This window comes from Cygnus olor, chromosome 3 (genome assembly GCF_009769625.2).
Source record: "Cygnus olor isolate bCygOlo1 chromosome 3, bCygOlo1.pri.v2, whole genome shotgun sequence".
NCBI classification, from domain to species: domain Eukaryota; kingdom Metazoa; phylum Chordata; class Aves; order Anseriformes; family Anatidae; genus Cygnus; species Cygnus olor.
Window position 1 is genome coordinate 16,118,029 of NC_049171.1, and position 17,341 is coordinate 16,135,369.

A 17,341-nucleotide genomic window follows, 5' to 3' on the forward strand; every position below is an offset into this window, starting at 1 on the left:
ACGTGGTGGTTTCCAGCCCTGCGCCCTGCTCCACGGCACAGAAACCACCTGGACTTGGAAGAGATCGCAGCCTGCCCCCGTGTCAGAAGTTTCCAGTTAAATCCCCACCTTCCAATGCCTTGCTCAGAGCTCTGAGCTGCTAGGAATAGTGCAGCCCTGCTCTGGCTGCCTACTTTCCTCATCTTTTTTATTCTCCTGGCAGGCCGAGACCACTTGGTTTGTGAGGACTGGTGGTTAATAACTCTGGTCATTAAGGTGCTGAGCACCTTGCCAGCCAAGGGAAGTGTAGGCAGACTTCTGCAGCCTTTTTTACTGTGGTTTTGAAGAAAGAAAAGGCCTTCTAATTAAGTCTGTGCTTACTTCAGAAACAAAACCTACACGCATTATCAGGAGATTCAGCAGTAAGTTCTTCTGGGGCTGTGGGAACCGTTTACACCAGCCAACAAACCCCGTCCGCAGAGGTAACCGCATCCACCCCAACAGGAGCAGGGGAGATTCGTTAGCCAAGGCTTACACCATGCTGTCACAGGGAGATCACGTGTTTGCAGTAGCATTTTGTAATAATTAGTGTCATATACGTTGTCTCCAGGACTTTAATGCCCAACCTGTGTAAGGGACATTTCACGAAGCTCAGCAGAAAAATCCTCGTTATTAAGCAACCCATTATTCCTCTGTAAGTATGCTCTGCTCTTACCGATGCCCTGACATGTCCCAGAAGAAGCAGGCAGCAGGCAAAAGTCTGACTTGCTCATGACTCAGTGACATTAAGTCAGCTTGCTTTAACTAACTGTCTCCAATGCAGTGAGCACTACTCACCCCATAACTCAATTAAATAAAATAAAATCTGCAAAACGCCGCTGTCCCCAGATCTAGACTCGGGTCCCACTTGGGGTCAAGACAATTGGTCTAAAAAAGCAGATTTGACAGCAAACTTCCATATTCTGTGCTTTATTAAGGACACTAAAAGCCTGCGAGTACTCATCTCTAGTAGTACCTGAGGCACTGGTCCTCCTTCTTCTGGGGATTTCTCCCCAGGTTTAGGAAGCACAAACTTGTCTGCAAGCGCCGTCAAGTGCTGCTGAGAACCGACACAGGTATTTCACGGTGTCCTGGGGCTGGCTAAGCACTGACGAGAGCCCCAGGGGAATAAAATGGGGGGGGGATTTTCGCAGAGATGATGTCCAGGCGGTATTGTACACAGACTTTACAACCAAGGGTGCAGAAGGTCAATTAAGGTCTTGCTTGGCGTGATGGTAATAAACAGTTTGGGCCTATGGTGAAGCAGAGGAACAGCAGAAGAAAATCATGTGAGAGTAGAGGCTATGAGTTAATAATATCACAGATCCCATAGTTTTGTTTGAAATTACTTTTCTAAGCAGAGCATCTTTGCTCCCTGGGGTCTGTCCCCATAAGGCACTCTGTCTTCCCAAGTCTTCTGCTTATATTTTCCACCTTCAGCCACACACAGCTCTCACATCCACTCCGATTACACACACCCATATCTACCCCCAGCTTTTCCCTCCTGCCCTTTGTACAAGCCAGGGCAACAAACTCAAGCTCACCATTTTCAGTGCATCCAGCCCTGGCTTGACCAGATCTCTGGTGCAGGGTCAGCCACTGGAGTGGTGAATTCTGTCAGTCTGCCCTGTTCCCATCCCTGTTAATCAATGCCAGCACAGGCAGGGAGCATTTCCAGCTCGTGTTCCCGTGGGGCCGTGATGCTGGCCGCCTGCTTGGGACCCAGCCAGCAATGCCACCTGGATAACCGCACTTTGGCCTTCCCTGCAAACAAGCGTAGCCTCAGAGGACCCATCTGTGTCGGTAAATAAATGCAGACAGGGCTTGTCCACAACACAGAAGCCCTCTGACGGAGCCTGGCAGCCTCTCTACAGCTCCAGCCTCTTGCCCCCACCAAAACTGGAAGACCACCCCCAATGTGGCCTGGTGGCCTCTTCCCCAAAACCTCCCAGATCCCTTGACCAAGATGATGGACGTGCACATGGTTGGACCTCCAGGCCTTGAGTGGGCACTGTGGAGGATTCCTCCTCCTCCTCCTCCTCCTCCTCCTTCTCCTCCTCAAACGAAGCACAGGAATATTCAGATGGGAAGAGCCTCCCAGCAGTTATGTGCTCCAGCCCCCGGGGCCAGCTGCCAAGTCGGAGCAGGTTGCCCAAGGCCAGGCAAGTTCTGACAGCCTCCAAGGATGGAGACGCCACGGCCTCTTTGAGCAGCCTCCTCAGTGCTTAACCCTGCTCAGGGTGAGGAACTTTTCCCCATTTTCAGTGGGAACGTAGCCTCTTGCTCTTTGGCCCTAGAGAATAGACTAGATCCATATTCTCATAAGCTCAGGCCCTCTCATAAGCTCATATTCTCATAAGCTCATAAGCTCAGGCTTACCACCATGCAGGAAATCAGGCTTTGGTGCTCTTCTTTTGCCCTTCTACTCCTGCTCCAGCCATTTATTTCCTACCCTGACATATTTGTGAGCTGCCCAGGAATGGGGTTCACTGCCCCCCAGGTACCGACTTGCACAACAGCACCAGGACTGCCTGTCACTGCTCATCCACAATGCTGCTAGGTCATGGCTTCAGCACACCTATGGGGATGTCTCATGGACGTTGTGAGAACACTAATAGCTGGTGGCCATACAAATAAACGTTCAGAATAATCCTGAGCAATCCTAGCCCACTGACACCTGAAGGCCAGGCAAGGCACCTGCAGGGCATCTAAAATGCCCGTATGTTCCCATGGGGAGGTTCAGCTGAAGCATAGTTTGCTGGTGTCTCTGGTCCTCTGTGAGCAGGAAAAGCAAAATCCTTCCTTGCCAGCAGTGCCGATTTGCCCACCTCTGTCCCCAGTCTTTGTTTCCAGGTTTGCCTCTCAGAGAAGATGCAGTCACTGAGTTTACAATCAAAGCCCTGGATCCGTGAGCTATATTTTGAGGAAGCCAAGGGAAGCGATCCTCCCTCCCCTCCTTCCCTTTTGTCACCACCCAGCAGCACAGAAGCCAACGAAGCTCCAAACCCTCGGCCCTGCCTTCTGGCACAGCTCAGCCCGACATCGTTAGCTGCCTGCTGACAGGTATATTGTACGTAAAACCTTCCCTGCCATGAGTCTCATCAAAGGTGAAATACCAAAAATCGCACGAGCTCTTTCAACCAGAAAAACGCCAAGGCTCCCCCTCTATGTAAAAGCACGTCATTTGGCACTTTAAAGCCCGGGTAGATGAAAGGATGCTCTCTTCCCAGCTGCTGTTGCCAGCAGAAGCGATGCTTCCAGATAAAGCCCCAGCGCAGCCCCGTTACAGACCCACGCGGTGGCTGGGTCTCCTCGGGGACACGGGCTGGCTGGCACCAGGACGGCTCATGCACAGCACACAGGGGTCAGGCACGATCACGTTACAGCCTCTCAGCAAGTTGTTCCAGGCCCGGAGCCACTGACATTATCCAAGTGCGTGCCTCTGACCGGGCCGTGGGACGCTGCCTTGGCTCCAGCCTGAAGTGGGCTAGGGGCACATGGGGACAGCCAGCACAGCCCTGCTGCCAGGGGACAGCCCTGCCAGCTCCCATAACTCATGTGGATGTCTGAATACTAGGTCAGCTTCTTTGCTTGCTGGTAAGATATTAACCTCGGCTGGTTTTTTCCTCCCTGTGAGTTAAAGCCCCCGGGGAACCGAGTCAGACGCTGCCCAGGCAGCAAAGCCTGGGAGACCTTGGGAGAGCAGGCCTGGTGTCGCCCGCCTGGTGTCACCCCCGACCTGTGCGAGCTGCAGCTTGTCCCGCTGGGGAGGTTTCAGGAGTGCTGGTGGCACCAGGATGAGGTACAGCTGAGGGATTGCTCTCCGTGGGTTCCCAGAGCCCTGCTGTGAGGACACGGCCACCCAGCAAGCCTCAGCCGAAGGAGCTGAGGTCCAAGCCCAGCAAGGCCTTGCCCGGCTGAAATCCCACAGCCTGCCCCACACCGGCTCTCTGAGACCAGCCGGTCTTCATAGACCTCAGCCTCGGCCGCACTGAGGTGCAGAAACAAAGCTCCCAGAACTGAAACCAGAGCAAAGTTTCTGCTGGGAAGGGGAGGTTCAGCTCCGAGGCCCAGCTCTTGCTGCTTTCACACACCCACAGGCCTCTGCAGAGCTCCTCTGCTCGGGGAGGTGGTGGTGTCACCATCCCTGGGGGTGTTTAAGGAAAGGTTGGACGTGGTGCTTGGGGACATGGGGTAGTGGGTGATGTTGGTGGCAGGGGGATGGTTGGACCGGATGATCTTGGAGGGCTTTTCCAACCCTAATGGTTCTGTGATCACCTTGCTGTGGTCAGAGCCCGACATGGGGACACGGCAGCAGGGCTTTGCCCCACCAGCACACAAACGCCACAGCAGCTGATGGTAGAAGCTCTCCCATGGCACAGCCTTCTGCGGTACCAACAGGAAGAGTGCAGAAAGACGTGGTGGTGAAACCCATAAAACATAACCCTTCCCTGGGCTGGGACTTCTGGGCAAAGCAGGGCCCTTCCCTTAACATGTGGGCTGCAGGAAGAGAAATCTTTTACTGACAGTGCTTAGGGTGCAGCGAAATCCGAGAAGTGTTGAAAGGACACTCTTAAAAATAGGCTTTTATATTTATTTATTTAAATACGTGTTCTCAGCAGGTTTTTTGATGAGTCAAATGTCAGCCCTGAGCCAAAGCCCAGCTCCGCTAATTACACGGGGGCAGCCTCCAGCGTGTCCTGGGCTCCATCCTGCTGTGGGACAGCTCTCCAACAAGGGAACCGGCCTCCCCTGCTGGAAAGCACCCACCTTGACAGCTCTTCTTTTCCACCTACCTTTCCAGACCGTCTCAGCTGATGCAAGGGATGCCCAGCAGCTGCTTGAGCCCTGCTGTCCCCAGGGATGTGGTAGGGACGGGGCCACCAACCCACAGCTCCCACCATCCATCCCAGGACCTCTCTTCTCTGGGTCCCACTGGCCTCCACCTCATGGATATATTTTTTTCCTGGGGCTCAGAGGCACAGGATGTGAGATCTCCACAGCAAAGCCTGAAAAACCATCACAATTGTAATTTTTTTTTTTTTTTTCAGGTTTGGTGCCAGAACTGTAGAAAACCCAGGTGAAGACAACATCAGGGAAAAGGAATTGAAGGCCAGCCTAGCGGTCCCATTGCATGATAGAGGCAGGCTCCGATTTGAGCAATGCACACCTTTCCTTGCTGCACACGAGTTAATGCTAAAAAGGCAGATTAATAAATAAACCTGCTCACCGAAGGGTGACACCAGCACTGCGGTTTGCAGTGGAAAAGATTGAGGTTTCCCCGATGGCTCTGCAGAGAGCAAATCTGACATGATATATATGTTAACTTTGGGTTTGAATCCTTTTTGTTCCAGAGCTCTTATGCTGAGGGAATATATCTATTGAAGACTTGCAGAAAATCCAGCAAACGCCAGAAAAGAAGGCAAAACCTAAACATGTGGCGTAATATTTGTTGTCACAAGGTCAGCTTGCTCAACAAACCACCTGTAGTGCCCTAGAAAAGCTCTGGTGGGAACACAACATGAAAAAGCAGAGTTCCCCAGCTCTGTTTTGGTTATCACAGTGAGAGGAGCCTGCTATTTCACCCAGCAAACAAATTCCTCGTGTATTTGCTGCCTGGCACTGCGACAATACAGCTAGTGATCGCTGACACCCTGCCGTGCCCCGCCATCCCCATCCCTCCTCGCTCTCCAGCTGCCGTTGTCGCTTTGGGACACGGGTCGGAACTGTCATTCTCTTTTATTCTTTTTTTGTTCTCATACTCAGGGAATGAGCAACCTGAAAATAAGATCAGAAAGGGAGATTTCGCCCAGACAATTGCACGTCCCAACGCCACTTTAGCTATTGGTTTTGGAAGTCCAGCAAAGCCTGTCAAATACCACGACGGGGCAAATCAGCGCTCGTGGCTTTGATGGATAACAGTGATGTTAAAATATGTGGCAGCACCGTCTTCCAGCAGGGCCCCGGAGCCGCTGCCTCCCCCGAGGCCGTGTTGGATGCGTGGGCTCCCGGCCGCTGGCTGGGTGCCACCCGCAGCTGGCACCGCGCGCTGCCAGCCCTCGCTCTTGAAGATCAGCCAGGATTTTAAATACTGGCCCTGCTGGGAAACCGTGCTTAAAGCCACCAAAAAAAAAAAAAAAAAAAAAAAAAAGGGGATTTGATAGCTTTTTCCTGATTTTCCCGAGAATTCATGGGCTTACCAGGCCTTTAGCTTTCTGAAAATCTTCGCTTTAGTCCCCAGCAGACTTTGCAACAGGGAAACATCTCCCGGCCTCCCTGCTAAACCACAGCAGCATTTGGGTCGCCGCTGCCCGAACACCTCCCGGGCTGCAGCTGCTCCCAAACACGACTTGCTCGGCTCACCGCGAGACGCAGGCTTTGCGGAGGCGGCGTCAGCCCAGGCGGGATCCGCGGGACTGCCCTGCAATGAACTTTTTTCCATCGGGGCCGCCAGGAAACTTTCCAGGAGGCTCCGGGCCTGCAGGGAGCCGGTAGGTTTGTTCGTGGCCAGGGCCTGAAGGCAGTGCCACCGCTCGGGACCGTGCCACCGCTTGGAGCCCAGAGCCTCCTCTCTGTCACCTGGAGCACCCCTGGACGTGGCGCTGGGCACCCTCCGTTTCCAAAAACACCCGAGGGTCTCCTGCTGTGGCTGGGGCTCTCGCAGGGGCTGTCAGTGATCCGTAAACCGTCTGCCGCCCTCCTGGCTCCCCCATTTTGGGGGGGCTTTGGGGGAGACCCCACAGAAGGGGAGCTGCCTGATCCCAACCCGTGGCTGCTATCGGGGCCGTGGTGGCCTCCTGGGACCCTCCCCGAATAGCGACGACCCCCTGGACCCCCAGGGAAGGAGAGAGAGGGCAGAAGAGACAGCAGCATGCCCCCCATCTCGTGGGGATCCCGAGCTGCCGAGGGACCTTAGGGACCAGCCAGCAGCCCTGGCAGCCCTCCTGGGCCGGCAAAGCTCCCCCCCCAACCGCCCCCCCCCCCCCAAACCCTTTTTCCCATTTTCTCCCCCTCCTTTTGGCCGCCCCGGGGGCTCCCTCCCCGCACGGCGCCGCTCCCCCCCCTCGCAGCTTTACTGCCCCCTCGCCCCCCTCCGCCGCCCCGGGGGCCGGCCCCCGCCGTCAGCCGGCTCCGGCTCCGGCCCCCGAGCCCATGGGCAGCGGCAGCAGCCGGAGACGGGGCCCGGTGGCGACGGGGGGCGGCGGCGGAGGCGACCCCCGAGGGCCGGGGGCAGCCCCGGGCCCGGCGGAGGCGGCGGCAGGGGGCGAGGGGGCGGCGGCGCTGCCCGCCCCCGGCAGCCCCCCGCGGGAGGTAGGTGCCCCCCGGGGCCCTCAGCGATCCCCTTCCCCAAATCGTGTCCCCCCCCCCCCCCCCCAGGGTGGTCGCAGCCCCCCCGGGGGGTGCGGGGATGTTACCACCACCGCCCCGCCTCGCTCGGTTCAAGGGGGTCCTTGTGGGGGGCTCGGTGTTACCCCAAGGTTCTCCTCACCCCCGTTTCCCCGGGACCCCCCCTGTAAATAGGGGGGGCAGCAGTGCCCAGAGCCTGCCCCGTTTCCCCGGGACCCCCCCCCCCCATAAATAAGGCTTCCGCTACCCCAACGGGAGCCGGCCCCAAATGGTTCCCCGGCCGCTGCAGCCGCCCCGTTGCGCTGCCTCAAGAACCGCTCGGGTTTCCTGGATTTTCCTCCGGGGAGAGCTGAGATTTGTTTTCTTCTCCCTTACTCAGAAGTCACGGCGGCATCGCCACGGAGCCGGGACGGGGAGGGTCAGGCTGGGGGTTAGGGGAAGGATCTGCACCCGGGGGGGGTCGGGCACTGGGACAGGCTGCCCAGGGCGGTGGGCACGGCACCGAGCTGCCGGAGCTCAGAAATCATGGAGTAACCGAGTTGGAAGGGACCCACGGGGGTTAAGAAGCGTTTGGACAACGCTCTCAGACACAGGGTCTGATTTTGGGGTGGTCCTGTGTGCAGCCAGCGGCTGGGCTCGATGATCCTTGTGGGCCCCCTCCGATTCGGGGTGCCCTGCGTTTCTACAGCTGGTGCTGAGGCCAAAAATCACCGGCGTCGTTCGTCTTAGCTGGAAGTTGTTGTTGTGGAAGCTGTGTCCTGTTTGTTAGGTAAGCGCTGCTCCGAGCAGAGGCACCACCAGCCCTAAGGCTCGGGTAAAACATTCCCGGTGTGTTTCTGGAGGTACTGAGGTGTGCGAACGGGGCTTAGGGGCACGGTGCAGTGGTGGGATCGGAAGCGCTGGACTTGCTGGTCTTCAGGGTCTTTTCCAACCTAAAAAGATCCTGTGATTCTGTGATTTACCGACAGAAGTAAGTATTTAGGATGCAATACTGTCAGGCTTGCATGCCTCAGTTTTGCTCTTTTTCTGTGACCAAACTGCGTGCCCGTGGCACGGTGACAATTTTCGTGCAAACCGATTTGGCAACCAGGAGGCTTGGCGAGCACGAGAAACAGTTTTATGCGAGTCTTAAAGGAAAAACAAACAAACAAACAAAAACAAAACAAAACTGAAAGGAAGTGAGGTTTGGAAATGGCAAAAGGAGAGAGCTGGTACTGCTGGAGGTACGTTTGCAGGGCAGACCCGGTCTCCTACCTGCGCCGAGGTGGCCGTGGTCCCGCTCGATGGCAGCCCCAGGTCCTCCCCAGCTCCTCCCGGCCCACGGGCTGCGTGCGGCCGAGCAGGAGGGAGCTGCCAGCCGTGGGCACTGCTCGCAGGATGCGGTTTAGGATTTTAGGGCGTTGCGCAAGCAGCCGTCCCACCCTTCCCACGGGGCCGGCCGGGCTGCACCACCCGGGGGTGCCCTCTGCTCTGTGAGCTGGGGGGCGGGTGGAAAAGTGGGGCGAGGAGAGGACAGGCTGGTTTGGCAGAGCTGCTGGGGGCCATGAGGGGCTGGAGGAGCGGTCCCGATGGAGACCCGGCTCCAAACAGCCCCCAGCAGCTCCCCACCAGCCCCAAACCTTCCTTTTTCGGTCCTCCCCGCCCCCCCCACCCAGGGCTGCCCGTGCTTTTCCTCTGGGTCTTTGCTCGAAACACCCGTGGTTTTGCAAACGCTGCCACGGTGCAGATGTGGTGGCTGCTCCCCGTGGCAGCCGGGAGGGGAGCCTCAGGCGTTTCACCACCGGCTTCCCACGACGGAAAATCGAGCAGAAACGTTCAGGTCTTGCCTTTAGCGGCTTTTTCCACGGCGCTGCCCTGCTCCTTCCCGGAGCACGATGGCAGCAATCCACCACCCAGCCGCAGCTCCGGAGGAACACAGGCAGAGCCTGCGTTAACCATCTTCTGCAGGGGGTGCAGCACGCCTCCAGAACACCGATTAAATCCTCAAAGCTGGGTTTTTCAGCCCAAACAAGGCGTTTTCCACCCGTCGGTGCATCACCTCGCTGCCGGACACCCCCAGCCACACACCGCAGGGGCACAGGGTGGCAGATGTGGTTTCCTGCCCTCGCCAAACCAGGCCTCCGGCCGCAGAAATCTGCATCGTTCAGATCTAGCGATTTATCTCTGCGTTTCCTTCCTGTTTTTATTAATGGCCAAAAAAGCCACCCCCCCCGAGTCCAGACGCTCGCTCTGCAGCTCGTGCCGGGTGGCTACCGAGGAAAATTCCTTCTCTCTGCCAATTTAATGCTCCTTTTCTTCCTGAAAGCATCTGAAATGTCAGCAGAATCCACCAAAGAGTGAGCTGTGCAGTCCCCTCAGCCAGCATCAGTGGCCAAGCCCCTGTCCCCCCTTACAGCCGGGCTCCCCAAACCATCACTGAGTATTATTTTCCCCGGCGTTTTTCGGCAGAGCACGGGTCATTTTTATCCTGACACCACCCCTGACCCAAACCGAGCGCCGTGCATGCGTTCCCAGCCGGAGGACGGAGCAAGGCGGGGGGGGGGGAGCCATCCTTTCCCTGCCGAACCTATTTCCCCGTGACACGAGCTGGATTTTGCTCCTGAGATGTTGTTTTGGGCGGGGATCGCTGGCCTGGCCACCCGCAGCATTTCTCGCGTCGCTGGAGGGTGCTGCCTGCCTGCCTGCCGTGCCAGCGGGGCCAGCAAACTTTTTTTGATGCTCCCAATTAAACCTCGGCAGGGAGCTTGGGAAAGAAGTGTCGGTGCTGACGGGTTCCCTGGGAGAAGGTGGGAGCGGGTTTTGCAGAGAGAAGCACATTTTGCCGACCGGGGCTGCCCTGTCCCGATGACTAATTAATTCTGCCTTCCACCCACACGACACGTACGGCTCGTAACGTGGAGGAGTCAGCCACAGAGGGGGGGGGGGGAAAGGCAACCGACCGTGATCCAAACCCACCCTGAGCCCAGCAGCGTAGGAAGGAGGCTTCCCACGGTGGGAAGGGCTGAGTCCATGTGCAAGGAGATTCGGGGCAGCAGCAGCCTGCTGGGGGCGAGGAGGATGAGGATGGGGAGGGTGAGGATGAGGAGGGTGAGGATGAGGCATGTTCTGGGAGGAAGCAGCCTCAGGAACTCAGCACAGCTCCGTCCTGGCAGCACGTAGAGGGGCTGCTGCCTGCTTTTTTTGGCTGCAGGAGGCTGCCAGGAGGTGATGCTCCGTAACCAGAAGGAAATTCCCTTTGCTCACCATCAGCTCTCGCTCGCAGCCTTCGCTTTGCCCCAGGAGCTGTTTCCAGGCTCTCCCAGAGCAAACGCGTTGCCCAAGAGCGGGGGCCCCTCCGAAAGGAGGTGCGCTGCCTTTTGGAAGGTAGCAAAAGGTGCTCCAGGTTTGCGGAGGCTCAGTTTGTAATTCTGAGCAAGCAGGCAGGATGCGAAAGGCCCAGGACAGGCAGCAGATACCTCTCCCAGCCCCAGAAGCGGAAGCTGTGTGGGGCAGCAGAGGCTGACCCGGTGCCAGGAGAGGTGCAGGGGAGCCAAGGCGACGGCGGCAGCCCCGACCCCACCCCGCCGCCCCGGAGAGCTGTTTCGTTTCTGCTTTCTGGGCGCCGAGTCCTGTTCAACCTCTGCGGGTGTCGTCACAGGAGTCAGAACAACTCGCGTGAATCACCAGCTCCGGCCTCGGCAAAGCAGCGGCCAAGTCAGCACAGGGCTAGCTCTGTGCCAAGCCACAGCCCCCGTCCCTCTCCCCATCCTTTCCCATGTGACGGTGCAGAAAAGTGGAGAAAGATGGGAATTTTATTCCTCTTGGCTGCCGGGGTTTCGCTCTACCACTGGTTGGGCTGGGGGCTTGGGCAGATGTGGGGTCTGACCATCCTCCCAGTTTAAATTAAAAATTAAAATTTTATTTTAAAAAAATAATAATTAAAATTAAAAAAAAAAAAAAATAAATTAAAAGCCCAGGATTGGCTTTGGTGGCCCACCCAGTGACCCATCAGGAACCTTTGGGATTGCAGCATTAAAAATTTGGGTATTTCCCCTGCAGACGGGGTCGTTTCAGCGAGCAGCGTGGCGAGAAGTGCTTTACAGCAGGGAAAATGCTGTGTCGGGTGGGAAGAAGCAGCTCCACGTTGCCGCAGCTTTCTTCATTGGCAGGTGTTTTCCTGCTGCTGGCCACCAGTCAGTGGGGCAGCGCACGTCCATGGGCATCAGGAGGTGCCATCGCTTAACACGCGGTGGCTTCGGTAGCCAGCTGGATGCCCAAGTAGCTGAAGGAGAGCCGGCAGGACTGTTGTTACTGAAGGGGATGCTCTTGCACCTGCATCACCTTCACAGAGGTGATTTGGGGTGTAAACACAGCCCCCTAGAGCTGAACACAGCTCCCAAGCATTGCCACTGAAATACCTGGTGTTTGTTCTTTTCAAGGCTGTGTCACCTGCAAGCCCGCCTGACCCAGAGAACAACAACGTCAGCAATGAGTGAGTTCCCTTCCCTTCCCTTCCCTTCCCTTCCCTTCCCTTCCCTTCCCTTCCCTTCCCTTCCCTTCCCTTCCCTTCCCTTCCCTTCCCTTCCCTTCCCTTCCCTTCCCTTCCCTTCCCTTCCCTTCCCTTCCCTTCCCTTCCCTTCCCTTCCCTTCCCTTCCCTTCCCTTCCCTTCCCTTCCCTTCCCTTCCCTTCCCTTCCCTTCCCTTCCCATGTGGGGCAGCTCAAGGTGTCCATGGCTCTCCCCACCATCCATCTCCAAACTGTCCCACCTGAGAGTTTTGTGAGAATTTTCTCTAACTGTTCATAGCCCTAAATATTTGTTCTATACCTATTTGTGAGTTAAAAAAATCCAAGAGCCACGCTGCCTGAAAAGATCCCAGCTCCAGCTTAGGTACAGTACAACAATTTACTCCTAGTCATGAGTGGTACAGAGTTTAGGATGTCTGTGTGTCATAAAGGCATCTTGAAGGACCTCATAAAAAGGTCATCCAGCATGTGTAGGATGGATAACATCGCTTTCCTCCCTGGGAATCACAAGGAGAAACCCATGAGACGCTGCCGTGCTCCAACAGTGAGGGACAGGAGCATCCCTTGGGGACGGGGGAGTGGCGAGGACAAAGGCAAGGGTGCAGGCTGTGCCTCCAAGTCTGCAGCTCCTGCTGGCCAGAGCTGCAAGCAAATGCTTTTTGGAGGTGGTTCAGCACCCAGCAAACGTTCACGTGGATGAAATCAAAGCAGCTCAGGCCACAGAAGCGGTGGTTAAAGTGTGTGTAGGTGTCTGGTCCTAAATATTACGCAGGGCTGTGGGTAGAGTTATTCCAACACTCATGTAGGGCAGCAAATGTCCTGATGGACTGCCTGGCTGGAGGAATTCCCGTAAAACCAATTAAAGAAATAAATGCTGAGTGGGGAGAAAAAAGGAGATAAGGAGACTCTGCAGAACCACGGCGTGGTTGGGGCTGGCAGGGCCACCCGGAGCAGCTTGCCCAGCACCGTGCTATCTGCCAGCAGAGCAGGCACCCGTGGTGTGTGCTGGAGGTGGGCACAGACTGCAAAAATTCACGTGGGACCCCATTAAATGTCTAAAGCAGGCCCTAATAAACCTCCAGTCACCTCCAGGTGCCTGGCAACGTGTATGTATTCTTCACTGCATCGTGTTACGTTTTTATTTTCCACCAAGCAATTGTTTTGTGAACCTCTCTCTGGCATTGCCCAGGTCGGATGACACGGCCCAGGAGCGTTATAACGAGTGTATGATTGCTCCCAAGCCCTGTGTCACGAGCAGAGTTACCCAAACCTGGCTTTGACCCATTTTCCAGCTGCAAGGTCTTGCAGAAGGCATTGTAACGATTAATCCTGGACTTGCCCATCCTCAGCAGAATGATTAAAACCCGTGGCCTGGATTCATCCCGCCTCATTTCCAGGCACATAACTGAGGTTGACTTGATCAACTTGACCGGCTGGCCCCTACGGGTCCCTTCCAGCCACGGCCACCCTGTGACTCTGGGCTTTCCACCATCCCCACCTTGTTGGGCTGGCTCACCATGCCCAACGTCTTGCTCAAAAGGCAGTTTTTGCTCAATTTTTGTCCAGTCTTGCCCTTTGCACTTCCTCCTGCTCGGTGCATAGCTCATTGTCTATCCATTTAAAAAAATAATTGCCTCTTCCCTTAATCATCCTCGAACACAGAGAGGCCGTTAGCTGGACGGGAGCACACATCTTGCTTTCCTCTTGCCTTAATTGTTTTGCTTTAGCCTCTTAAATCATTCTTATTGCCACTTTTTTAACTCCCTCCAAGCTGTTAATAACTTTTTAGTGCTCAGATACCCTGTACAGACATCTTGATGGGTTGCCTTGGCCTTTTTTCCTTTGCTGTCCTACCACGCTCTTCTCTTCCCAGCGCTGCTCCTTCTCAGGTCTCTCCCTGCCCCAGAACAGCCAGATCTTGAATAATTTTTCCCGCCGCAAGTCTGTGGCCCACCAGGTCCTGTCCCAGCCGTGCTCAGGTGTCTGTGCCCCAGGTTAATGCCAGGACCAGGATAAACATTTGGCCAAGGAGCTGCACCGGCTGCTTTTCTTCCGTGCACGATAACCGGGATGTGCCCATCAGCGCGGAGCAGCCCTGTCAGCTGCCTTAGCCCTCTCCGAAGATAGTTTCAGAGACGTGGGGTGTGCTGGGGCTTCTGAAATCAAATCCAGACTTTGTCATTGTTTAACAAGCCCCTGAGATGAAGGGTCAGGCTAGGAGGGCCTCGTGAGGTCCCTGGCCCAGGCTCCGGCTCGGAGCCACACTCAGGGCTCCGTGCGGCCTGGCCATGACAACCAGGCCGAGGCCTGCTGTCCTTGGGGCAGAGAGGTTTCTCTTTTTAAGCAGATGGAATCACTCTTTTTTTGGACTTTTTGCCATTTTTCCAAATTAAACGGCAGATAGATTTGCCACAATAGCAGAGAGACGGAACTTGGGCAGGGCCTTGCTCGTGAAGTGAACGCTGCCCCCTTTATCCCGCTCGATTCTGGGGCCTGCGTGGCAGGAGGCTTTGCTTTTGTCTTCTTAAAAGCACGTCCGTGTTTCACCGAGCTTGAATTTTACCTGGAGACTTTCTCTCGTGCTTGGGGGTCACCAGCCAGGCCGGAGCATGAAGAATAATTAACAGCGAGGAATCATGCAGTCGTTAGGAGAAACAATGGCTCTTCTGTGGGTCTGCGAGCAAGCTGCCAAGAGCTCTGCCTCCGATTCATCGCGTAACATGAAATTAGTTGGAGGACTGTCCCAGCGCAGGGTTTAAATCAATAAATCATGTGCCAGCTGTGTGTTTAAGTCGGATTTCTACATTTCCTTTTCCTGATTCTTTCAAATTCAAAAGAATTTGCTTTGCAGCTGCTGGTGCGTGATCCTGGCTCGTGGACACTGGCTTCCAGCTTTCCTCCCGTATGTGCTGCTGCAGCAGAAACCAGGTAGCTCACAGTCCTTCAGGAGAAGAGAAAGGAAGAAAAGGAAGGAACAGAACTGGCTAAATCCTACTCGGGAGCTGCCAGGAGAAGCTGCAGCCGAGGGCAGGGTGCAATGTCCATAGCTCCAGGGCCACATGATGCGGCCGCCACGCCAGCTGGGGGCCAGGTGGCTCCCGGGAAAACATCAAACTATTCCTGACATTCACGGGGCACGGCATGAGCACTGCGAGGTCAGGCCAGCTGGGCCTTCTCTCTGAAAAGGTGCAGCTACCTCCGTGCAGTTTGCTCCAACAGGCAAATGCTTCAGAAATATTATGGACACGCCTGTGCCCAAGGAGAACCATCCTTGGCTGCCAAAGATGGCTGAGGGTTTGTGAAAGCAGCTCCCATATATGAGAAAGTTTCCTTGGAAAAGCATTTCAGGGCATTTTCCTTCAATTCAGGGCACTTTCCTTCAATTCTCATTCCACACTTACCTGCTTTGGGGCAGCTCTCATCTAATAACCAGGGTTCTCAGTTTTTTCCCCAGGGGATGCTAACACCAAATTCATCTAAGCTACAAGGCCAAGGATGAGCTGGATCTCATCCTTAGAGAAATGGTAAGCCATAGATGCTAACGATGATAGAGCTAGAGCCATGCTATCAGATACGAAAACCTCACTTTGGCAGCCAACCAACTGCCCTACAAAACCATTTATTTCTTGCTTACTTGTTCCTGGAGGGCACAAAGTGAACGCACCGAGCTGCAGGTCTGTGAAAACGTGTTAATACCCAAGTTCCTCCGAGTGAATTGCGGGCCCAGCAGAGCCCACACGCAGACACCAAACCTGGAGGGCTTTGTTCAGGCCCCGGAGAGCCTGAACAAACAAAACTACTACATTTTATCTTACATATCTCTAAAGCAGAGGTACAAAATACCAAAACAGTGGAAAAGCAAGCCGTTCCTACTGGCAGTGTCCAGCCCTATCGAAAGGGGCAAAAGCCGGAGGGCATGCAAATCCTGAAATAAATAAACAGAAAATAGTAAGAACACCTTTCTGCATAAAGCCTTGAAGCGAGTAACTGGTGTAAAGGTTATGGCGAGCTTTAGCTGGGCCTCGGCCATAACTCACCGGAGGGTTATGGGGTTAGGGGAGTGTGAGCCGCAGCATTGCAAGGACTTTACTTTCATGAACTCACCGACTGAAATAGATGCCAAGTAATAGCAAACGTCAGCCAGTGGTGGAAATTTGATGCGTTAGAGTATCTATATCTCAGCAAGCCACTTGTATTGCGACTTTTCTATTCACAAGCAGATGAAATTAGTGTCTTTTTGTGTCTTCGGAGCTGGATTCCCCCTCATGCCCACAATAACTCCTGCCCTTAACCAGCAGGTGCCCGGGAAGGAGCAGCAAGCAGCCGGCGGGGCGGCCGGCCGTGTCGTACGACTGCGCGGAGGAGGAGCTGATGGCCAGCATCGAGCGGGAGTACGGCCGCTGAGCCCCCGGCGGGGAGCAGAAAGCTGCTGCCAACAGACCACGGCCACCCCTCGCACGGCCAGGAGGAGGAGGAGGAGAAGGAGAAGGAGGAAGGAGAGGGTGGGCGAGAGGCAGCACGACTGCTCCGGAGGCACAGAGGATGACCTGAAGAAAGCCCACCTGGCAATTCGATATTTCAAAGCTCCTTTCTGAACCGTATTTCCAAATGAAGGCATATTAGAGTTCTGTTGAGCGCTGAGATATGGTGCTTTGAAGGGGAAGACCTTATTTTTTTGTTGTCCTGGCAGTGCAGGTGCTGTACCTGCAGCACAAGGGCTTTTACCCCCCAGTGAAAGCAGGAGGCACGTCCCCAGGGCCACCTCGCCGTGGCCATGGCCATCTACTTAGAGAGGGGCTTGCAGAGCAGCTCTTTGCCACCCATTCCCAGTCATCGCTCCTGGCCTTCCCCTGCATTTCTTTTCCTTCATAGCTAGTCTAGAAGAAAAATCACTACAATTTATCATTAGCTGAATCAGAAAGCCTGGATCGCCACAGAAAATCGTATGTTTTCAGCGCTCCCTGACAGGGAAGCCTGGTATTTTAGGGTTTCTGCCTTTGTTTTACCTGCATCTTAATGTGTTATGAGTAGCTGCTTATTATCAGAACTAGAAAAGTACCTTATTTCTGTCTTCAGCTGAATCGTAAAAGATGCCAGATGAAATCTTTGCAAAGAATGTGCAAGTGCAAGGGGAAACAGCAGGACGCAGCTGTATTTTGACTTCTTTGTCGTTCCTGAAATCTGTGTAAGAGAAAGAAGTTGATCTGTATTCTACATAACTCTCAATAAAGGCAAATAAGCTGTTCAGAAAACGTCTCCCTGTTCAAGCAGCGAGTGGTCCCACGAGCCGAGAGCGGGCAGGAGGCACCCTTGGAGGATGGTGGCGAGGCTGGAGGCCCTGCGGAGAGCAGGCATCCTCGTGTAGCTGGGGGCAGCGGGGTGGGAGGTGGGATCTCTGCTCTCCTGGAAAAAAAAAAAAAAAAAATCGCATTTTGAACGGTAGCGCTCAGCAGCAGAAATGGTCGTTTTTAG

At 55.1% G+C, this 17,341-nt stretch overlaps 1 protein-coding gene and 1 long non-coding RNA gene across 5 annotated transcripts; one reads left to right on the top strand and one right to left on the bottom strand.

The window, feature by feature from the left end:
- Positions 1–4,574: 4,574 nt before the first annotated feature.
- Positions 4,575–11,261, bottom strand: LOC121067006. Of its 4 annotated transcripts, none has more exons than XR_005818060.1 (3): positions 7,613–11,261; positions 6,219–6,496; positions 4,575–5,027 (listed from the first exon to the last, which is right to left on the bottom strand). It is a non-coding gene; the product is annotated as an uncharacterized LOC121067006 (long non-coding RNA). The 4 variants fall into 4 exon arrangements; XR_005818062.1 differs by lacking the exon at positions 4,575–5,027 and having other exon boundaries at positions 5,742–6,496; positions 7,613–9,673; positions 10,609–11,261; XR_005818061.1 differs by lacking the exon at positions 4,575–5,027 and adding an exon at positions 5,742–6,115.
- Positions 7,156–17,116, top strand: CYS1 (cystin 1). Its single transcript, XM_040550923.1, has 3 exons — positions 7,156–7,329; positions 11,784–11,836; positions 16,165–17,116. Exons 1-3 carry the CDS (start codon positions 7,171–7,173, stop codon positions 16,271–16,273), a joined length of 321 nt encoding a protein of 106 aa, XP_040406857.1. The 5' UTR covers positions 7,156–7,170; the 3' UTR covers positions 16,274–17,116.
- The last annotated feature ends 225 nt before the right edge of the window (positions 17,117–17,341 follow it).